The 16,298-nt window shown below is 42.5% G+C and overlaps 1 protein-coding gene across 1 annotated transcript in view; it reads right to left on the bottom strand.

The window, feature by feature from the left end:
- Positions 1-4,862: 4,862 nt before the first annotated feature.
- Positions 4,863-16,298, bottom strand: part of LOC124134374 (protein jagged-1-like) — a 49,314-nt gene continuing 37,878 nt past the window's right edge. Inside the window, exons 4-10 of the mRNA XM_046499148.2 lie at positions 12,586-12,646; positions 11,247-11,501; positions 10,741-10,801; positions 10,309-10,439; positions 9,688-9,851; positions 8,976-9,189; positions 4,863-7,751 (exon numbers count right to left, since the gene is read on the bottom strand). Coding sequence (XP_046355104.2) covers positions 7,159-7,751; positions 8,976-9,189; positions 9,688-9,851; positions 10,309-10,439; positions 10,741-10,801; positions 11,247-11,501; positions 12,586-12,646 — 1,479 coding nt within the window. The 3' untranslated portion in view covers positions 4,863-7,158. The remainder of the gene's footprint in view (positions 7,752-8,975; positions 9,190-9,687; positions 9,852-10,308; positions 10,440-10,740; positions 10,802-11,246; positions 11,502-12,585; positions 12,647-16,298) is intronic.

Raw genomic sequence — 16,298 nt, 5'->3', positions numbered from 1 at the left:
GTGGTGACGAATGTGGAATTAAAATTTCTGAATAGATTGAATGTGTCTGCGGTAGTGTTTAGAATTGTCCCCCCTTTGACCAGTGTTCCCCTGAGCAATAATAAATGTAGAATTGGGCAACATTAATCGTAGGATATAAAACTCTCCCAGTTTCTCTATGAATTGACGCATGAATATAAAAGTATAGTTCAAGTCGACACGTGTACATTGCTTGAAAAACCATGAATACAGAGGATCCCACGAACACACGTCACTGCATGTAATGTGGGAAACAGACCAAGAACACCGGAACAGCTGCATAATGGATTAACAGTAAACATGCCGATATGTTGCGAGTCAGTGTGCTCAAAAAAGTCATTTGATATGGCTTGAATGCATTTATAGGTTATAAATCTGTCAATGGCCGTGCCATCAAAACCTGATTCACAATCATGATCAGGAGTTCATTCAAGACGGTAGCTGGATGTTGCGTACATTAGGAAATTGTAAGGGGCCAACCTGTTTTGGCGGGAGGGTGCAGGTGGCTGCTTGTATTTGTAAAGGAAATTATCCTTACATTTAAATACTGGGAAACTTAAACATACTCCATATTTTGAATAAACATGTTCACTGAAATGTATAAATATATCCTGAAAAAATGTGGCCAGTCCAAAACAGTTTGTGTGGCTTCAAGCAGAGCCCAGAATAATTCTTTTATTAACGGCAATCTAGACTTGAGTTGTACTTCTTTTTCAATTTTATTCTCTCGGGTCTGGGAGAGAGACTATCATAGATGAGCCAACTCGTAATTGTCAAACAAGGTTTATAGAGCGGACATGGAATATTTGGAAATATATTTTTCATTCACAACTATTGTCCATTGCATGCAACGAGTAGATAATTGTTTGCCGGTTGCGTGCATAGGGGAAGCTGTATTGCCCGTTGCGTGCATAGCAACAGGCAGTTGCACAGATTGCGTGTAACATATGTGTAACGTTTATGTCCGCGTATAGTGAATGTACGATGCAGGTTTGTGCGGAGAACATATAATAGATCTATTATATGGTCTCTGGTTTGTGTTGATGCCCGCCTATATGCCAGTAACATCGCTAACACAAGAGTGTACGCGGCCAATAGCTTGAACAAAATCGTGTTCCCTCAATACCCCAAAATAATTTCATGTATGGTTTTATGTGTGTCTGTGGGAATGCCATTAAAGTGAAATGTCTAAAGGTTTACGATTGACTTGCTATTTCCCAGATACGTTAACGTTTGTTTGCTTGTTTGTTTAATCAGATTGGTTCGTGATTGCAGTCTAACAGAGCAGCACGCATCTGCCCCCTTTCATTCTCATTATGCTAATTACTTTATAGTCGAACTGAAATAGAATTTCAAATTGACAAAACAAACAAAACAATTTAACTGGGGAGGAGTATTGTCCCTACATGTTTGTAAACATACCAGCCGGACGATTTCGAGTAAACTCAACGGAACCTGCCAAGCACGGTCGAGAGCTGTGAATGGTGGCAGCGATAGTAGAGAGAGCTCCACGAACGGACTATCGCTGTGAGGAGCTTGTTACAAGAGGTGTTAAACCCTACTCACTCACTCCAGCGTCCGACAACCGGTCGTGACTGCACCTGGGTCACTGTAACCTGCTCCAGTAGACATGGATCTAAATATACTGCTCGACTCTTTACTGTTCAGCTTCAATTATGAATGAGATATCATTACATCTCTTCAGACGTGTCTGTTGAATGAGCGGCATTTTGTTGATTCCAATGCCACCATTTCCTCAGCTAGGTGTGGGCATGTCGTGGAACCCGCTGTGATAAGTCTGTTTGGTTTACCCACGATCCGTGTTCTGGTTGTTGTCAAAACGGCCTCATGTCAGAACGGCCTCAAAACTCAAAAGTCAAAACGGCCAGAAAAAGTCATAACAGCCACAACAAAAAAGTCAAAACGGCCAAAATAAAAAAGTCAAAATGTCTATGATAATTATATATGAATATTCCATGTCAGCAGGATGGACCAAGGGTTAAATATGTGATAGTGCCGTGTTAGTGCTGAATTAGGATCTGTGTGCATATGGTTTTTTTTAATTGTTATACAAGGCATATAATGCATATTATGCAATTAATGTTACAAAAAAACATCTTGACTGTACCTTTTGAGGCCGTTCTGACATGATGCCACTTTAACCCGCTCCCCTGTATTCCCACATTGACTTATCGCTTTCTGGTAAATCATGATTCCTCGATATTTGCAGAGTTCGAAATACGCGCCTGCCCGTAGGCCCGTGCCAGGTAGACTTTGTGTCGGGTCCTTATAACTTAAAATAAATTTAGGTGTCGATTTATTTGTGACAATAAGCTGCAATTTTGTTTTTAAGTGAGGGCCTGGAGAGTGTAGTCAGGACCTGCGACTTCTAAATTCTGTGAGTCCTGATGGTAGCCTGGCAATTCTGTTTATTTCAAACACTGGACATGTGTAGAATAATTGTGGTTTGATAATCTGTCCAGGCAAGCAGCACAGGGAGTGATTGTATTTGGTGCAGCCAGATCAATACGAATTTTGTTGTACACTGTAACCTCGTTAGTGCGGACCATGTTTGCCCGGAACCCGGCTTCCGGGCGATCCTCGAGGGAACGCTGATGTACGAAGGTGGTTGAAAGATTCTATAATGGCCTGCGTTGATGGAGTTGGTTGCTAATTATTTTTCAACATAATCCCCTCCGAGGTGACCACAACTTCTGCCAAAGAGTGGAGTGCCTGGAGTGCCTGGAGTGCCACGGGTGTAAAAGGCTTCCTCCTGGTGGTGCAATACGTCCTCTACAGAAATAACGTCATCATCATTGGCATAACGCTTGCCGGACATTTCTTTCTTCAGACGGAGGGGGCACGGGTGGCCCAGCCGTCTGAGGATGTGCAGAGTTGCGTCCCTTGGGCACGCCAGAAACCTATGTTTGTGGGTTCGAATCCCGATTCGTCCCGATTATGTTTCTAGGTTTGTCAGCACCATACCTGTGCTCGTGGGTTTCACCGAAGTGGTAAACGTCTGAGACCTGCATCACTTCGGGCTTTCTTCCCACATTCAGCAGACACGACGCGATATAACTTGAATACTGTAACCGTTAAAAGCGGCGTTAAACCCAACTCACTCACTCACTTTCTTCAGACGGTGACGGTGCCTAATCTGGTGATTCCGGAGGATGTTCAGTGAGTTGAAAACCAGAGTCTTGCATTTCAGCCATGACACAGACTTGTGCACGGGGGCATTACCTGATGGAACAACACACCGGAAGCGAGTTTTTTTACGACGTTTAGCTTTGCTGGTCTCGTGTAGTTGCCTAGGCAGCTTTGTATAGTATTGACAGTAATTGTCTGACCTTTCGGAAGGTAGTGCACCAGTAGGATTCCCGTGGAATGCCAGAAAACCGAAGCCATCATCTTGTGCCCTTCGGGGAGGTAGATGTTAGATGTTTCCACTGCTTTATTGCTGGCTCATAGTCGTAAACAAGCGTTATTAAAACGTTACTAGTCTGAAAGCAGTCGCCGAAGCACAACAAACTATAATACCCGTTTCCTTTTTGCCACCACCAAACATGGACGAATACTTTGTTTCACCCTGCAGTATTCCGTAGGGCGGTCGGGTAGCCTAGTGGTTAAAGCGTTCGCTCGTCACGCCGAAGACCCGGGTTCGATTCCCGACATGGGTACAAAGGGTGAAGCCCATTTCGGGTGTCCCCCGCCGTGATATTGCTGGAATGTTGCTAAAAGCGGTGTAAAAACATACTCACTCACTCACTCACTCACTCACTCACTCAGTATTCCGGTTATGTAACGTTGTGTCAGTTGATGAGGGAGGAACGCCCGACATGATGCAGATCTCAGATTTTTACCACTTTGGGAACACCTTTTTTAGTTCTTTTATGAAATATTTTCCCTTTGAAATCTTGTGGTCAGAAATTCATATTTCTTAAGTTCTCTAACATTTGATTGAATATGCTGTATGGCGTGCAATGTCATCGTTGTATCGCAGTGTAACATGTCTTAACCTACTGTCTTGTACCTTAAACATATTTGTTGTGTTGTGGTGAAGAACGTCAGTTTGCATTCGGCTACGAAAATAGTGTAGTGCAAACAACATATATATATTCTTTAAAAAAAACACATACACAATTATAACTTTTACATAACATTTATTGAAAATACCATCATTTATTTACAGATACGTACAAAATTGACCAAAGTTCAATATTTTCAGCGCCAACACTAAATATAGCAATTCTCAGTTCGACATTTTCCATTCATGTATGGCTACCCAACAACCCTCGTGGCGTACCCGTCACTGGTCGTCGTGGTGAGACAATCACCAGTTCCACTTCACTGTCCCGTTGTAGCAGTGCTTTCTGATAACACTTCACCACGAATCGCCCATGGACACCTGTATATGCAGGCTGAGGCGACTGATATCGCCCATCGTATCACTATGAACATGACGTGTTACAAAACTATGTCGGCAGAGGTGGCAAACATATTCACAGCGATCAAACTAAACTAGTGAGTGAGTAAGGTTTTACGCCGCTTTTAGCAATATTCCAGCACTATCACGGAGGGGAACACCAGAAATGGGCTTCACACATTGTAGCCATGTCGGGAATTGAAACCGGGTCATCGGCGTGACAAGCGAACGCTTTAACCGCTAGGCTACCCGACCGCCCCTCAAACTAAACTAAGAAGCAAAAGAAACTATACCTCTCAGTTGATGTTTAACATGTTTGAAAATAACTGATAAGTTAGCGATATTATGTAAAAAATATCTGCACTGGCGCTTAGTCAGCACTGAAAGAATACTTCTACATGGTTTTAGTTTTTTTTAAATATAATCTGACTTCAAACTTTTCAAAAATGTTTAAAAATCGCATAATACATAACAGATGGGCAAATTCATTTCTTACCCCAGTCTTCATTGAACCGATTTACTTTTACACAAAATTACCCAGCCACAGATTCCTTTTTACAAAGTGTTGGAGAAAAAAGTTAAATAGGCATAATCAAATTTAACAACAGTTCCTTCAATTTTCAATTACATTAAAAACAAACTCGGTATACTTTCTTTTGTCCCTCAGTATATGTCAATGGGGAGTTTTAGAAGCAGAGGACCGCTATCACATCGTTCGAACGAACGAGACAACGGGGTGAGTGAGAGAGGTTTCATTCAATTGAAAGCATCATCTGTCATCAGTTCGGGAAAGAGTGTGTGTTGTTTGGTTGTTGTTTTTTGTTGTTTGTTCGTTGTTGTTTTGTTGGGGTCTTTTTGTTTTATATTGTTTTTTATTTGTTTGTTTGTTGTTGTTATTTTGTTTTGTTTTTTGTTTGTTTGTTTGTTTGTTTGTTTGTTGTTGTTTTGGGTTTTTTTTGGGGGGTCGCCAATCTTGGTGGTCTTCGCTGAGAGTGCAGAGAGTGCAAAGGAACCTGACATCAGCGTTACGAGCGAACATGGTCACCACAAGGCCAATTATGGGATGATCGATTGAGGTATTCGGCATTTAAATATCACGGTGATATGCCGTTGTTCTTGTCAAATCGTTGAACTATCCATACTAACATGTCATACTTTCATACCAGGAGTATATACGTCCCGTCATCCGACTTCCCACACATACCTCAGATGAACTGACCTACCAATCAGAAGCCTCGTCTTGTGGCGCGTCGTGGATGTACTGCCCGCTGTTATTGTCGACAGGGCTCAACATAAAACCGCAGAAAATATAACCAACTGCAGTACCAAACATGGCCGATAAATTAAAATTGTTGCCGGACAAAACATTCTTTCCTAAATATAAATGTATTTACTTGGGTAAAAGTCTAACTGAAGGTGTGCGGAACTGTACAGCCGTCTTATCCAGGTATAAGAGTTGAGCGAGAAGCGGAATAAATACATCCTGGTTCAAGTTGAGTTATGGTGTGACCTTTGACACACTCCCAAATACACAAGGGAGGAACTCGTAACGGCCACTAACTGTTCCCCGCATGGGTCTCGTCCCTCCGTTCAGACGTATATGAGAGGTTTAAACCCGTATTCAAAGGGAGACTACTTGCACACAGAAAGACTTAAATCTTTAATTTTCAGACGTTCGATCAAAGCAAATGTGATTTTGCTAATAATTCCACATATCAATTTTCACATTTTTTGTCTTGTAAACGCTCATGAAATTGACTATATTTCGGTGATTGAGAAATATGTACATCACATTTTAAAAAAAACAACATCTTCTAAATTCGAACTTCAAACAATATTTTATGGAACTAGGTTCCGACGTCGATACAGCTGTCAACGTTTTAATGTAATTCATTCCACTTTATAGTTTCGTTCGCACTGTTTCGAATCGAATGAATGGATGATTTTATCTATTACAAGATCCTTATTAAATAAATACTACACTAGATATAAAAAACAACAGTATATACATGTTAAATAACAGTCGTTTAAAGAGTATACGTTTATCACTGTACAAATTACATAGGTATTATGACGCATGCCTACGTCATAGTCAACAATGAGATATGTATTATGACGTAATGATGACGTCATCTGCAATGGGAAACAACAATGAACCTCTGCTGAATGAAATGAACAAAGAAAAGACGAAATATTACAAACGAGAACAACATTCGTAACACTATATCATTCTCTCACAACCACACAAGGAATCTTAACTATAATAGTTTTCCAAACTTAACAAGTTGATGGAGCTCTGCGGTTTCAATAACACTGCCAGTCAGGCGCAGAATACGATCACACAATATAACGTCAGAAACTTAAAATTTGGAATTGTACTGTTAGGTATATTCAAACCAAATATATAATACTACCATATTTTCATTAAGAAATTATATTTGAAATATAACACTCGGTAACACAAACGTAGGTCCAACTATGACCACTTGTATTGATCCCAGCTGCGGCTGTTACCGTATCCCCTCATCCCTAAGACAGACCGAAAATAAAAACCGGTATGGGGTTTAGAAAACAAGATGGCGGCCCCACCGCCTGTTTTCGTTTTCGATCTGGTATCATTATTCAAAGTCCTCTTTCAATGAAAGTTCAATGGAAAAACACCTCGCACGAACATTTACACAAGTCAATTTATAATCCTAATATTCCTCCTCCTCCTACCTTCTGGAAACCAGAATCAATGTCCTCGAAACCACCAACGATAACAATAGAGGAACACTTGTTGAAAGTCTGGAGGCACCATTTTCTAGAGCTTGTACGTTATTTGGGTGTTTTCCATCCGTTATTGAGTTACCCCAGGGTTCGTCAGAAGCGAGGGACGTTTCACAAAGTTCCCCCTCAAATCCGGGTTCACATATACACAGAAAGGAATCCGTGTATGATTTACACGTGCCGCCATTCCGACATGGTGAATTCTCACACGAGCTCTCCGTATCCCGTCTCTGACAAAGACTTCCGGTATATCCCGGAGCGCATGCGCACTCAAATGTCAGCTCGTTGATTTTCTTGCACGTCCCTCCATGAAGACAAGTAATCCCGTAACATGGATTGAGGGGGGTCTCGCAACGGTAACCCGTGAATTCTTCCCGACAGAAACATTTAGGCGTGTATTGGCCTAAGATTCGACAAGTTCCGCCATTAAAGCACTCGAAACCTTGGCATGCGTTGAAGACGTAGTCGCAGACCTTGCCGGCGTACCCTTCCGGGCACTCGCAGTGGTAGCCGTTCACCCGGTCCCGACACATCCCGCCTGAAGGTAATATATTGGAAATCATTAAATTATAACAACGGATAAGTCTTGTTGTATACATATCTCGGAGAATCATTTATGAAAACTGTCCATCAAATCGTGTATATTTTGTTATTCACGAAGCACTTGTCTTCAAAAATGTTAATTTGTTGTCCAGGGTAGAGTGAAACTTTGTTACCTCTCAGTCATTGTGACCTTCAAATATACAGTACAATACGGTTATAACGAACTCAAAGAGACCACTAATTTTAGTTAACCGTAGTTCGTTATAAGCATAGATACAGCATATTTACAGCACATATTCAGGAAATTGGCAGGATCAAAACACCTTTCGTTATATCCGTCAGTTCGTTATAATCGTTATAAACGTAGTTTACCGTATATTACGCATTCCGAGATAGACTGATATTAGTAAAAGGATCCGGAGGACCAGCCGTAATTGATGCTTCTGATAAAATACCTACTGGATCCGGAGTCGGTCTTTGCGCTACAACGATCTAAACTCCCATACGCAATATATTCATGATAGTCGCAGCGCTAGGATCGCTTTGTGCAAATGAGCGCTGGTATGTAAAACATGTTTTTACATGAATTACCATTTGTTAATAACGACAATTACATCCCCATCCAGCTACTAATAGCCCACCATCGGGTTAGAATAGATCCCCATAAATCAATGCTTCTCGTAAGAGGCGACTAAATGGATCGTGTGGTCAGGCTCGGTGTCATCGCACCCAAACGGCGCGGGACGTTGCTTATAATATCAATCACTTGTTTGTCTCCCTAAGACTTATATACATGCTGCCGTCATGTAGCTGGAACATTGCCGATAGCGGCGTTAAACAAGCAAACGTCGGTCGTTCAGAATACTGAAATTTTGGGATCGCGACTTTCAGCAACAGCGCAGTTATATCACTTCGGCAATATGCTTTACTGTCTGAACAAGGGTCCACGCCTACAATACCCATGACACAGAATCAACCAGGATGCCGTTCTACAAAACAACCTCAGCGCTACGAATGTTAAGATATGGGAGTTACGATCACCTTAGCGCTAAAAATCGCTTTGCACCCAGGTCACATATTCCGACCACCAGATCTCCCTTAAGTCGGCTTCTACGACAAGGGTTATTTAGATCTGTTTTGGTAACCTTATCGTTAAACAATATTCACACAATCTCTCCCCTCGTTCAGAAAAAGGAACCACACCAGAGAACGTACTTACCGTTTCTACATGGGGAAGATTCACACTCATTGATTTCGACTTCACATCGGAGGCCTGTAAAACCAGGAGGACATAGGCACCGCCAGTCACGTGACTCTCTCATGCACGTGCCGTTGTTCCGGCAGGATAGTTCTCCACAGGTGACTTCCTTGTGTTGACACCGCCTACCTTGGAAGCCTCGCCTGCATCTACAAGTTCGACCTTCGGCGGTCTCCTGGAGATTCAAGGATTAGCATGTACGTGAGGCTATCCAGCGCGTGCGGCAGTAACGACAGCTAATGCTTAGGGGCAGAGGCTTATATTCTCGAAAAGGCTGGAAAATATCATTGTACCAAAGAAATATAACGTTCACCGGAAATGTTGGATGTTCTGAGGTGAGGTAAGGTGAAATGGGGCTTAACGTCGCGTCGAAGATTATTGCACTTATATAGCGACGTGCATGCACGTGTAGGTGCGTGCGTGTATGTGTGCCTGCTTGTACAATCCGGACTGATGCCGATGTAATAGTGCTAGCCCACTAAGGTAGCATGCTGCAGTTTTACATGAATACCCCACTCAGACACAGTACACTGACTCCGAGCCGACCAGTCCTTGTTTATCCCCTTAATGCCGAGCAGACAGGGTAACAACAAGTACCAGTCAGTTCCCACGAAGTATCAGCTACCGAAATATTGCACAATTAATACAATCAATACATTTATTCATAACGTACCTCACACGCACCGCCATTGAGGCAGTAACCACGGAAACAGGTTTCAAACTGACATCGGTTTCCGGTATAACCGGAAGGGCACGTGCAGGTGAAGTTGCTAACAGAATCATAGTTGCACGTGCCACCATGGAGACAGGGCTGGTAGGAGGCGCAGTAGTTGTTGTCTGAAGTACAAGATACACGTATTCATACCTACAAATATTGACAGACAGATTGTACTAGTCTGGACTTACGCCCAATGTGACACCATGCCACAGTTAACTTGGAAAACTCACTCAGACACAGTATACCAGTATACCGAGCCGACCAGTCCTTGCTTTATCGGAGCGCAGGCAAGGAAACAACACGAACTATAAATTAACGTCTTTTATTATGACGCGGCCGGGATCGAACCACCTGACAACCTGACGCTCTATCCCCTTGACCACGGTAGGTATACCGTTGCTCAAGGATGACGTTGCTCGTAATATCAAGCACTGGTTTGTCAATAATGCACTAGGCCGGCGTTGAAGCGGCGTTAAGCAACGTTCTCTGACTCATTTTTAATCGTTCTGATTAAAGGGGCAGCACTTCGCTGAACATAACCTGCCTGCTATGTTGCAGTAATGTATCAGAACTCACCTATAGAACAGAGTGATCCGCTCCACCCGTCCTCGCACAGACACTGCCACGCCTCGCGACACGTCCCGTGAAGGCACCCCCGGAACGTCACGCACTTGTCGCAGTTACTTCCCCTCCATCCGAAGCGACATCTGGCGGGAAAACAAGATACTGTTTTACTTTCCATCCCAAAAGATATAAAATCAGTAAACATTCTAAAAACATATACATGTACTGTTTAGAGTGAGTGAGTGAGGTTTTACGCCGCTTTTAGCAATATTCCAGCAATATCACGGCGGGGGACACCAGAAATGGACTTCACACATTGTACCCATGTCGGGAATCGCACCCGGGTCTTCGGCGTGACGAGCGAACGCTTTAACCGCTAGGCTACCCGACCGCCCCTGTACTGTTTAGAAATTCGAAGTTCAAACTAACAGTTGATATACTCACTTGCACTCATAGGGCCTGTCACAGAAGCCATGCGATTCCAAACAAACGTCTGTGCAACGCGCTGAAATAAAAACCACACGTTTGAGATTATTTAAACGTTATAGTTGAGGAGATATACTGATCATATATTGTTCAGTTATAACATTATCCGATGCATTCTAAAGTACCATATTGGGATATATTGAGACAATATACAGATTGCCACTAGTGAGTGAGTGAATGTCGTTTTACGCCGCTTTCAGTCAAGCAATACCACAGCTAGGGAAGATTTTCACCACTTGTCTTCCTTGTCTCAACTCTGAATTTACACGTATTTCCAAAGAAAAAACTATAGAACAGCCCGTAGTTCTGTGAAGCCACAAGGCAACATCAAACTGGTTCAAAGGGAGCAGGAAAGAGAACGGCGATACGCAGCTAGGCCAGCTTTTGTTCATATGAAGACTTAACTCCTGAAATATCGAACAGAGTTTGAGGACCCTTGTGACGGCTAAATCCAGATAACCTACCTTTATCACAAAACTCGCCCACCCAGCCGTCCATGCAGATACGGCTGCCGTTCCTGTCGCAACGGTAATGTCCGAACGTGTTGTCCCTGGGCCGACAGAGCCGGTCACACCCGTCGCCATAGTAATGGGTGTCGCAGATGACGCGGTAGCTGTAACGGATGTCTGCGGTCATCGTTATCTGAGACTCGTTCTTCCAGATCGTCGATGGCTTGATCTTCCCAGCTCTTCCCGTCCGTATCACAATATTTCTCGGATCTGCAATATCACAAAAAATATTATAATTATTTTGGTAGTCTCAATGTACGTTGCATATTGGTTAAACATAAATCAATTCAACCGTCATTCCAGTCATACATATGTCTATAATACGTTTCCAACAAAAGTCTAAAAATATCAAATCTGTGGAAATATTCTCGTAACTTTTGAGGTACAATCGAGCATTATCTTTCTTCCAAGATTTCAAAGAGCGTCATACGACTCTTGCTCAGAAGTTGTTTGATCAAGTTTACAACATTCAAGGCCTCAGTAAAGCTTTCAGAAAGTTATATGGTAGACATGTGGAGGATATTTCCACATGTGACGCATCAATTACAACAATGATGTCCGATGCAGTTCCTTATTTTGACTTGTACCATATGTTCTCGTGTTCCTTCAGGTAAATTGACTTGACTGTGCATGTGTTTGTGACGGGTGTCACCGGTGGGGCAGGATACGCTCACCTTTTCGCAAACACCTGAAGTCATCACGATGTGATAGTGATTCATATACACATGATCCTGACATAGTCGAAATGGTAGAATCGACAGAAAGTTCTTATGAGTATGGAAAAGGTCTTTTCGCTTATATTAATGATACACATCTTTCATCTTACTTCCGAGTACCCATTTATAAGCCAAACGCCAATATTATACAGAAAAGAGCCGATAACACCCCCTGAATTCGTCCGGATTAATGTATTTCCGGATTAACGAATCACGCGTACTGAGTTATGTCATTGCATACATGTAAACGTTCCCGCAGTCAATGTCTTGAAGATACAGGATTCGGATTAACAGGGTCCGGACTGAAAGGTTTTATTTTATAAACCTGTAACACAACCGTTACATTATGTCGAATATACCTCAGCTACTTTACCCAAAACTCCAACATAAATTTGAACTGAAAGATTTCAAAATTCAAGTGGATGTTCCAAAGAATATGTGTGTTTGTCGGTTTGTTTGCTGAATCCATTTGTCTAATCAGATCTTTGGTGTGGCATCACTCTATACAAATTAGTGGTCTGTTATTCCCTCTTTGATATAATGAGGGTGTTGTTCAAGATAGAGGCAAATACACCTACCGGCTCTGCTTTCATTGCCGTGGGCGTCGTGCCAGGCTTCCACAACCACGGCGAAGGATTCCTGAAACACGTGGACAGTGATTGACATGAAACATACATGACATGTACAACGCTCTTGACGAAAGAATGTATCTCCACGTGCATCTGCCTCCGTCTAATAAAGGGCGGGTTGTGGAGCAACTCTGGTACAGATTGACATGAAACGTCCATGAAATGAACTACGCTTTTGAAAAGAACTTATTTGCTTGGGATTTCCCCAGGTGTAGACAAAGAAGTGACTGTGGTCTTGACGGACATGAAACATACATGCAATATACATAGCTCTTGTTCTGGTCCATCTCAAAACACGTGTTTGTGCAACAGTACAGAATGAGTTTTGTTTCTGATTTGTTTGTTTGTTGTTTAACGTCGATAAAATATCCTCTACAAGTATAAATGTCAGCCTTGACCGAAGTGGTCAGATCTCGTCCTTTGGTCATTGTTCCTGGCAGCTTGGAAGCGCAGAATTTGAAAGTTTTCTTTGTGGAACTATAAATTATTTCATTGATTCAAAATCATGGTTAGTTGTTTATTTGTTTACTGTTTAACGCCGCACTCATCAATATTCCAGCTATATGACAGCGGTCTGTAAATAATCGAGTCTGGACCAGACAATCCAGTGATTGATATCATGAGCATCGATCCACGCAATTGAAATACGATGACATGCATCAACCAAGTCAGCGAGCTTGACCACCCGATCCCGTTAGTCACCTCTTCCGACAAGCACAGTTGCCTTTTATGGCAAGCATGGGTTGCTGAAGACCTATGCTAACCCGGGTCTTCACAAGCCAGTACAGAATGACATGAACCACGTCTTAACTTAACAACCTTATGGACATACAGTGTCTTGTTGCCACGGACGAGAGCCTGCTCGTCTAAGGACAACGTGTTTATTGTCTATGTGAGTGAGTTAATATTTAAAGTCGGCAATATTTCAGCCATATCCTGACTATAAAAAGTTTCACATTGAGGCTATAGGAAAACTTGTCAACAATGGACAGTACAATAACTAGATTTATCTTAGATTTTATTTAATACTAGCACATGATCATAGAAATATATCACTAAACATAACAATACATCATACAAACGGGCTAAATATCGATAGAGACTGAAGGCAGGTCACCATGCGCTGGCCCATGGGGACTTACAGTACCTTTTCTACCTACATGGACCCCAGCAGGATTAACATCATCCCTTCAGGTGTTGGAGACTATTGGCAAATTTAGCCGAAATTAAAAGAACACAATCCTATTGTCTATGTAGTCCTGCACCATAAACATTCAAATTAATCCAAATAATACAAATAAGCAAGTGTAGATAGATGTATTCGTGTGAAATAAGCAAAACAAATTTCAATTAGAAAAAGGTGTTGTGTGCTAAATGTTCTCCGCTACAGCACGTCAGAAACCATGATTTTGGGTTCGAATCCAGGTTCGCTCCGATTATGTATCTTGGTTTGTCAGCACCATGTACGTGCTGGTGGGTTCCACCAAAGCGGAGACGTCTGAGACGTGCATCACGTTAGGCTTTCCTCCCACATTAAGCTGACACGCCGTGATATAACTGGAATACTGTTAAAAGCGGCGTTAAACCCAACTCACTCACTCAATAATATATGTAAGTCTAGTTCGGGTGATCATAAAATAAATATTAATGTACGGCACATCTAATGAAGACGTTCTCCTCTCGAGGAGACCGCCTCCGTGGTCTAGTGGTAGAGCGTCCGCCCGGAGAGCGGAAGGTCCGGGGTTCGATCCCCGGCCGCGCCATACCAAAAGACGTTAAAAGATGGTACTTGTTGTTACCCTGTCTGGCGCTCGGCATTAAGGGGCTAAAACAAGGACTGGTCGGCTCGGAGTCAGTATACTGTGTCTGAGTGGGATATTCATGTTAAACTGCGGCATAATATCTCAGTGAGCTAGCACTATAAATCGGCCCGGACTAGTACAAGCAGCCACACAAACACTCACACGTACATGCACGTCGCAACATAAGCGCAATAATCTCGGACGCGACCTTTAAACCCCATTTCACCTCACCTCACCTCTCGAGGACTGTCATATCTGAGATTAACTACACGTGACTATGTCGCATCTTGCATCCCTGAGTGGGCAGGGTGGTGTCTTGTCGCCGCTTGTAGCAATGTCCCACGAGGGGGACAATATGAATGTTCTTTAGAAATTTTAGCGTGGTGGGAATCGAACCCCGATCGGCGGCGTGAGGAGCGAAAGATGTGACCACCACGCTACCCTGCCGCCCTAATCTTTAGCGACAAACATCATAATCACAATCTCGCGGAAACTTGTTGAACTTTATTCTTTTGGTCAAACGGCGAAAACTGCACAAAACCAGAACAAGGAAATACTGTAACAGTTAATATTGTTTACATGACGTGGCAACTACAATGAGTATACTGTTTAATAAATAACTGATAACGATTCGGGGGTGATCCGGGACTTAAACACGTGGTATTATCTATCTATCTATCAAAAAACGCATGAATGAGTTTCCATACGTTTGTATACCAAAAGTAGCATTATCAGTTTTCCTGGCAACAAAAAATCCGACTACCCTTAGACAATTTACCGAAGTGCAAACAACTTGTTCTTTCAATACATACCATTAAATAGAATGTTTTGTTTTTTCTTCAAATGTAAACATAAAGTGTTATGTAAACATATAGATTGCACATTAGTCTCAGATAAACATGCAATAAACATATACATCTGGAGAGCGGGTCGTGCAAGTGCATGGCTCCCAATCACGATTGTGCACCACACGTGCGTTTTATTACATCACAGAAATCGAGTGAGTGAGTGAGTGATAACAAACATTACGTCAGTTTGCAAGATATACCGTGTTGTATTGTAAATAGAACATGTCATGGAGTTAAAACATGTCATCAATATATCAAAGGTGTATATAAAAGCAATTTGACAAACATATTTTGGCATGATAGCATGTTTATATTTATAACCTGTCTAAACCGGCCTCTGTCTAATCCGGCACCTTGTCCAAACCGGCATGATATTTTAGTCCCGGCAGACTGTAGTGAGTGGGTGAGTGAGTATTGTTTTACGCCGCTTTTAGCAATATCCCAGAATATCACGGTGGGGACACCAGAAATTGGCTTCATATATTGCACCCATGTGGGGAATCGAAATCGGGGCTTCGGTGCTGTGTTCGATTTAAGCGCCTGCCCGTAGGCTCGTGGCAGGTAGATCTTATGTCGGACCCGTAACTGGCCTGCAGTTAATGTACATGTCGATTTGTTTACCACAATAAGCTGCAGTTTCTAAAGTGAGGGCCTGAAGAGTTTAGACAGGGCCTGCAGCTTTCAGAATCTCTGAGTCCTGATGACAGCCTGGCATCTTGTTTATTAGAAACACTGCTTCAGCGGAGCGGTCGGGTAGTCTAGAGGTTAAAGCGTTCGCTCGTCACGCCGAAGACCCGGGTTCGATTCCCGACATGGGCACAATGTGTGAAGCCCATTTCTGGTGTCCCCCGCCGTGATATTGTTGGAATATTGCTAAAAGCGGCGTAAAACCTCACTCACTCACTCAAATATTCTCTGTGTAATGGTTTAGGTAAAGTGACATATTACAAACCCAAACAGAGACATTCAGAGACATTTGCAGATCTCAGTGGTTGTTCAAATATTTTTTGGC

This window comes from Haliotis rufescens, unplaced genomic scaffold (assembly GCF_023055435.1).
Source record: "Haliotis rufescens isolate VD_foot unplaced genomic scaffold, xgHalRufe1.0.p SCAF_35, whole genome shotgun sequence".
In the NCBI taxonomy this organism is placed as follows: domain Eukaryota; kingdom Metazoa; phylum Mollusca; class Gastropoda; order Lepetellida; family Haliotidae; genus Haliotis; species Haliotis rufescens.
This window is presented reverse-complemented; position numbering and strand designations above follow the sequence as displayed.